General features: G+C 42.6%; 1 protein-coding gene across 1 annotated transcript in view; it reads right to left on the bottom strand.

Annotated features, from left to right (window-relative positions):
* The window catches only part of parp8 (poly (ADP-ribose) polymerase family, member 8), a 59,388-nt gene that overhangs the window by 33,576 nt on the left and 18,251 nt on the right, over nt 1-7,561 (bottom strand). Inside the window, exons 4-7 of the mRNA XM_079516861.1 lie at nt 6,456-6,545; nt 5,878-5,948; nt 2,808-2,876; nt 829-923 (exon numbers count right to left, since the gene is read on the bottom strand). Of these exons, the coding sequence (XP_079372987.1) occupies nt 829-923; nt 2,808-2,876; nt 5,878-5,948; nt 6,456-6,545 (325 nt within the window). The remainder of the gene's footprint in view (nt 1-828; nt 924-2,807; nt 2,877-5,877; nt 5,949-6,455; nt 6,546-7,561) is intronic.

Raw genomic sequence — 7,561 nt, 5'->3', positions numbered from 1 at the left:
AGCAGTACAACAACAACAACCTTGATGTGCCCTTGAGCAGGTCAATAATGTGACATCATCGTACCCGGGAACGACTACTGAGTGGCAAAAAAAAAATAAGGCTTTCTGGCCTTGACAGCCCATACATTCAAACAGAAATATCTGATTACCGTATATTAAACCAGTGGTTTTCAAACATATTCATATCAAGGCCCATTACTTTTAGAGCCGCCGACCACTGATGAGATTAAGCCAAAACTTTGCCTCATTATTTTTTTATTGTCTGATAAGATTTTGTCCACAATTCCATGCTGTATCGATGTGGTACCATAGGAGAGATAACAAGCAAACGGTCAAAATAACAATTCTTCTACATTCTCTAATGTGTAGACAATAATTTAACTCTTGAGAGTGTAAAATGAAACCAAACGGGTCCATTTGGTTTAATTTAAATATCTATAAGGGTCCATTTGGTTACCAACTTTCCATTATTTAGCTGGGGACCACCAGTGGTCCTTGAGGGGTTCCAGACCACTGGTTGAAAACCATTGTATTAAACAATGTTAAACTCACCTCATTGCAGCTGTACTGAAAGCTTGAATTATCCTCGTTCTATCTGCACAGTCTTTGTTTCATAAAAATCCACCGTACACATGTTATGAGCTACTTTCTGTCTATAGAGCGCCATACGCAGGACTGTTGAGTGATTTCCAACGAGCACTTCCAAACTCCAATAATGCTCCATGCTGCTCAATGTTTTGCCACTCAGTCTAGCATGTGCATACTCTCTATAAAAGAAAATGCAAATCAGGACCTCAGACAAAAAGAACGGTGCAGAAGAATGAGTACCTGAGAGATACTGCATGGGGGCCGTACAAATCCCTCACTGCCTGCAGGTCGGCCTCCAGCTGAGGATGTTTATGGAGCTCTCCATCGTAGTTCACCTACGTACACAAACACACACATTTATGTAGAAGTACCCATTTCACAAGTTTTCAAATTAATGTTATGTAACACTCTTGTAGGATGAAGTAGGACATTAAGATACAAGAATAGAAATAGAAACAAAATGAAATATGGAGATACAAGGTTTCGCCCCAACAGAACACAATAAAACAGGTAGAATAGCAAGAATTTCTCTACAAATAAAATACGTTTTTCCATTTCAGAGGTTGTCTGTGAATTTCTCTTCAATCCGGGGAGTAGGAAAAAGAAGCACCTGCAACAAAGTCAAGTTGGAACTGAGGGTTCAACATTCAACAACATCAACATTGAGCGACCCTAAAATCCCTTCAAATTGAGACGTCAGCGTTTTTTTATGACAATAACAAAACGGAGCGTTGCATAGTATTTCCATCTTATGTTCTTCACAATTCTTCATTCTTGGTAAAAAGTGTCAAAATCTAAAAAGGTTAGGCTATAGATTAAAAAAATAAACTATTCATTCAGCGTTTCAGACAGAAAGCTTTGCCACAGCCAATCTGCAGGCAGTACCTGGAAACATCCGGGGCAGGCAAGGTGACAGTGTCTCTCTTAACAGCTCACAGAATAATTATAGTAGCGCATTGTGTGGAGGAATCAAATGAATCCGTCAGAAGTGATGTGCTGCACTGGCAGCTTAAATAGCGGTTTATTATGCTTAGATCAAAACCAAGCAAGTGCTGTCAAGAACAAGAATAAAATGCAGTTACAGGGAAGACGTACTGATATGACATGAATACCTGCCCACACACAGGTCTGTCTGTCTGTCTGTCTGTCTGTCTGTCTGTCTGTCTGTCTGTCTGTCTGTCTGTCTGCATTTCTCTCTCTCTCTCGCTCTCTCTCTCTCTCTCTCTCTCTCTCTCTCTCTCTCTCTCTCTCTCTCTCTCTAGGTCGTCCTCAGACATGCCGTCCATCGTCGCTTCTCCATACATCTGGCCAGCTTGCTTTGCGCTCCTGTGTCTTTCTGCAGTACATCCAAGTGTGTTAATGTTGGATGTCCTCGTGACCAGTGCATGTGTGTTTGTTCCCACAGCACCAATTTGCTGGCTGCCAGCTCTTAGTGTCAGATACGTCGCTGACCATTTTGTTGCCCTACTCGGTATATATATTTGTGCTGCCCCCTCCCGACAAGAGCGCTGTGTTTCCTTATGTAGATAAGCTACATTTGTTGTAGCCTATGTGTTTCTGAACCAATCAGAACGTCACCCCTTCAGGCTATGGGACGTTAGTGCCATGCTACATCCAGGTGGAGTTCTGTTTGTTTACAATGAGACACAGACAGCCAGCTCGGATGTTTGCTACTGCGTGTCTTATTTCTAACCTATAATGTTTTCAGATATACATATTTTAGCGTGCTGATTACGTTTAAAATGAGTAATACACTGTCTGTATGTCATCTTGAATAAGATTAAAAACAGAGCAGTTATGTACTCAAGCAGCTGTGTTTGGAGGAATGTGCAGCGATTTGAATAAAACAGGTGAAGTTTATTTTAACATATTATATTTTCCTCCACACAGAGGAAAGCCTGCTTTTCATTCCGAACTGACCACTGTGATCTGGTCCAGGTCACGCCTAGCTAGTCACGCTATGAATACATAATTTTGTATCCCTCGGTTATTTGTATTCCTCTGACAGGTTGTCTGATCGCCTGTCCGTCCGTCCGTCCATCTGCCACGGCCTTGTGAACGCCTTGAGGGCATTTCAGTCCACTTGGACTTTGCAGGTGCTCGAAGGTCAAAGGTCAGTGTGGTGTCAACATTAGAGTGTTGTGTCGTTGTTATTAGTGAAATGTGATAAAGCAATAAAGTGCTGAATGAACATTAAAAGGTATAGTTTGCTGTGTTACCTGGCCTCCATAGTAGAACTCCTCAGAGTCATTGTCTCCCTCTGAGTCCTCCTCTGGTGCATAATGGACCTGGAAGACACAGCACAGCACACCGTCATCTGCATAGCCTTGCTGGCATGCCGGCACACAAACGCGCACACGCACGCACGCACGCACGCACGCACGCACGCAGTATTTATTTAGTTTTATTTTTTGCTTAAATGAATGCCCTATTTTAGACTGTGTCGTGCAGCCTAGTCTCTCGAGATTTTTTTTTTGACGATGGGTTTTCAACAGTGCAAAAGTAGCGAGCATGAAGATGTGCTATTTTCGAGAAGAAAAACAAATCTGGGAGAGGGAGAGCAGTCAGAGCAGGGAGAAAAACAATCGAGCCTTAAATAAGCGTGTCAGGGTCTCATAACATAACTGACCCTCTCATCCAGGTCAGAGCAACAGTCATCTATGCTGGTCACAGTCACGTGCTAAAAGCTACTATACAGATGCCAGATGAGTCCTCATGGATCTACACATATTCAACAACAACAAGAACAACACTGGACTGGACTAAAACTCCAAGCGAAACTCGCATGTCTCCTCTCCCCTATGCTGATCACTCTGTTTCACACTCATTCCTTCAGAACACTGCACTCAATGAGGACATAATCACATTCACAGTTAAAGCCAGCCTAACAAGTCCTCCCTACCAGACTCGATCTTTCTATCTGGTTCCTGGTTCCCCAGCATTCAGGTTCCTCATTGCCAAGTTGCACCACACCACAGATCACTGAAACACTGCCGCACATCTTGAATGGCTGCTATGCATACAAAGGGATGTACATAGCACGCCATGATAGAATAGTGGAACTCATAGAGAAGGACATATCATATGTCATACATCTACAGTGAGAATGTCCCGTGTCATTTCATCCATGTTCCATCTCTGTGATAACCCAGACATTTACAACTTTGACAGCTAATACACCAGATATTGTTGTGGTTGATGAAGACTCCAGGGAATTGTCTGTATTTAGAGATGCCATGCACCTTTGACCTTTAATAGCCTATAGGAAGCCTTTATGACCACGGTCATTAAACCGTTATACCAATCACTCCAACATAATCACCATCTCAGAGCTAGGTGAGGAGCAGACTATTTGTTTTTATATTTGGCAGCCTAGGGCATACAGTACCCACAGACAGGTTGTTAGAACAACTTGGGATGCCTAAAAAGGAGGCAAAAGGGCTGTGCAAAGTATTGTGCCGTCTCTGCTATAATTGGCAGCCGCAATATAGTGGAAACGTGTATTTACTTAAACCCATAGAGTACTGAGAGACATGCCTATTGTATCATGAAAACATATATCATGATGTTGTGAATGCATCTCCTCACTGCATCTTTGGGCGTGGGTGGGTGATTCCTGGTATATTTAGTTTGTCAACCACTCATTACAAAGTTACTATATATCTGATGTTGTACGCGCTAGAAGGATATTGTTGAACTTATTGTACAATTGAAATGTCACATTCACCAGGCCCTCTGGAGAGCAAGGGAATCCTGGAGAGTAAGGGCCCCTGGAGAGTAAGGCCCCTGGAGAGCAAGGCCCCCTGGAGAGCAAGGCCCCCTGGAGAGTAAGGCCCTCTGGAGAGCAAAGTTGCCAAAGCGAAAAGAACTCGCCCAGCAGTCTGCCGTCACCCAGGCAGATGCGTGCACGCGCTGATCTGCCCCAGCAGCGCGACCACCACACTCTCATGGAGGAGACTGCCGATGAGCGGCGCCGCCGTCTGGCCAGGGAACGCCAGCGGCCCTTTAGGGCGAGGTCGCTTCTCACCCTCAAGGCGTCTTACTGGTAGTATATAGTAACTTTTACAAAAGTTGTTTGGCACTCAAAGTTTCTGATTGTCAAGACTTTTCTGATTGTCAATGTCAAGACTAGTGAACGGTTAGGTCAGTGGTTCTCAATACTTCATATAGTTTCAATGTACAGATTTTATTTATTTTTTATTATTATACTGTTTAGACTGATATCTGTTTTTTCCTATGATCCTAGATTACTATCTATGCATTTGATTTACAATTTAGGCATTTAACAGACACTCTTAATACAGTGATTTACTGTAAAATGATTTGCAGTAAGCTGTCCTATTAATTTTGTCATGATCGCGCTAATGAGAACACTAAACAGGATTATTATTTCATGTCAACATTCAAGTACAACTATCAGAAGAAGTAATGTCACTTTGTACGTTTAAACTTTAAAGTTTTCCAGCTGTGAAAAGTAATTTCTGATACAGAGATAACCTGCAATGTGTGCCTTGAATGAGAGCTGACTTCCCAGGACAACACCAAGGTTTTTGGCTGTTGGAACCAAAGTCACCTATTGGAAATAGTTAGATCGTGCGTGGGGCAGGACTTAACTGCCCGGCATTGTCTGGGTTCATCTTGAGGTGGTGAGAAGATGGATGTGATGATGATTGATTGATGAGAATTTGATGTGTTTACCATGCTTACCGTGAATTGTTTTGGATTAAGATTAAATCAAATGGACCCTTACAGTTTAATTTTACACTCTCAAGAGTTAAATGATTGTTAAACAATTGAGTACTACACAGACGAATAACAGTTTAAGTCCAAATTTTATTCTGACCCCTCCACGAAAAGGCCTTGTTGTCCTGACCCCTTATCCATCATTTATACATTGTGCATAATTAGTGTGGACTTAAACAGTTTTTCGTCTGTAGTACTCAATTAGAGAATGTAGAAGAATTGTTATTTTGATCAACATTTGCCAGTTCTCCTAATGGTACCACATCAATACAGCAAGGAATTATGGACAAATGTCATCGAACAGCAACAAAATATTCAAAGTTTGGGGTCGAGAGGCTAAATCTCTAGTCTTCAAATGGTGGTCCGACCGTGGCCTCATATGAAAAAGGTTGAAACCACTGGCCTAAATTGTAAGTATTTATAAAACCGACAGACACACTTGACTTTTGCGTGACATACGATAAGTGGTTTCTGTCAGCAACAACATATTTGGGTAGATAATTGTCAGGCAGCCTGGGCAGCAGAGCAGTACGGGTGTCATCCTACCTGGTTCTTCTCTATGTGAAGTTTGGTCTTGATGGACAGGCCGCTGGTTGCATCATTACTCAGCTTGATCTCTGTCGACGAGAAATAACGAGGAAACAAAATCCATTCAGAACAGTTTCATGTCAGTTATGTACTCTCACTTTATATTTCACTCACACATGCCAATTAGGGAAACTCGAGACAAAAGATTAAACCGTGATACTATTCACACAGCGAGAGAATAGCCCATCTATACAAAACAACTCTTCTCATTACCTGTTCTCAACTGACAGGCTGGCATACAGCACTATTACAAACTCCTCATTCTCACCGAAAAATGTCTCCCGCTACAATTATTTATAAACTTTAGTTACTAGTTGGGACAAGTAAGACGCGCGAACGCGGGAAGCGAACGCAGCTCGTAAATTGCAATAACAACAATTAAAATAAATTAAATTACATTTTTATCTGATCTTAAATCTGAAGATCCATCCTAATGATGACACTGTTATAATTACTGTCAAACCATTAGGAACATTTAATAGGGTCCAGCTAAAATGCATGGGTATACCAGAAATTGCCAACAATCTGGCACTTACCTGCTGCAATGCGATGAAAAATAACAGGAATTGGGTCCGTGGTGATTAAAACCTCGTCATCATTTTCAGAGTTGGACACGTAGGTGTTGTCTGCAATGAAATGTTTAAAAGCATTAAAATGGATGCCTGCAGCTATAATCAGGGGTACAATAGACAGTCTCAGTCATAGATAAGAATGAAGCGTTTATTAACTCAACTACTGTACTGTATACAGTATGTTACAGTACAAGTGAGAAACCAGTTCAAGTGATAAAAACATAAATGGGGGCGCCGTTTTTCCGGCACTGGAGGCCGTGGCCGGGTGTATGTAAACGTGTTATCGGGGACTGGGGTGGAGGCCGTGGCCGGGTGTATGTAAACGTGTTATCGGGAGGTCACCGGAGGCCGTGGCTGGGTGTATGTAAACGTGTTATCGGGAGGTCACCGGAGGCCGTGGCCGGGTGTATGTAAATGTGTTATCGGGGACTGGGGTGGAGGCCGTGGCCGGGTGTATGTAAACGTGTTATCGGGAGGTCACCGGAGGCCGTGGCTGGGTGTATGTAAACGTGTTATCGGGAGGTCACCGGAGGCCGTGGCCGGGTGTATGTAAACGTGTTATCGGGGACTGGGGTGGAGATTGCCGGCCGTCAGTGGGCCCCAGTTGGCCCGTCGGCCTCCAGTTCGCCGGGAAATTCACAGACATTGATGATTTTCAAAGGTTTTCCAAAATAAAGGAAATATTCAATCTACAAGATCACAATGTGTCATGCTTTGATTAATCAAAAAAAGGTATTCAATAGAATAACCACAATGCAGATAATCAACAACTTCTCAAAGTGCGGTCCTTGAGAGGGTTCCTGGGGGTCCCCAGCTAAATTAGATAATGTAGCATAAAAATCTGTTTAACCACCTTTCAAATCACTCTACTATGCATCGGATATATGGAAATAGAAGAGCTACAAGCTCACGTGTCGCGGTGCGATTCATTGTGAGCTTGCGTTGGAGATCTGCATCATGCGATTTTCCGAAAATCTTGAGAAACTTGTGAAAAACTATGTTTTTGAAACATTTTAACTACACCAATCTTATATGGGGGCACTAAATATTTTCAGATGGGGCTTCTCTGT

The sequence above is a fragment of the Electrona antarctica genome, assembly GCF_951216825.1.
Source record: "Electrona antarctica genome assembly, chromosome: 12".
NCBI lineage: Eukaryota > Metazoa > Chordata > Actinopteri > Myctophiformes > Myctophidae > Electrona > Electrona antarctica.
This window is presented reverse-complemented; position numbering and strand designations above follow the sequence as displayed.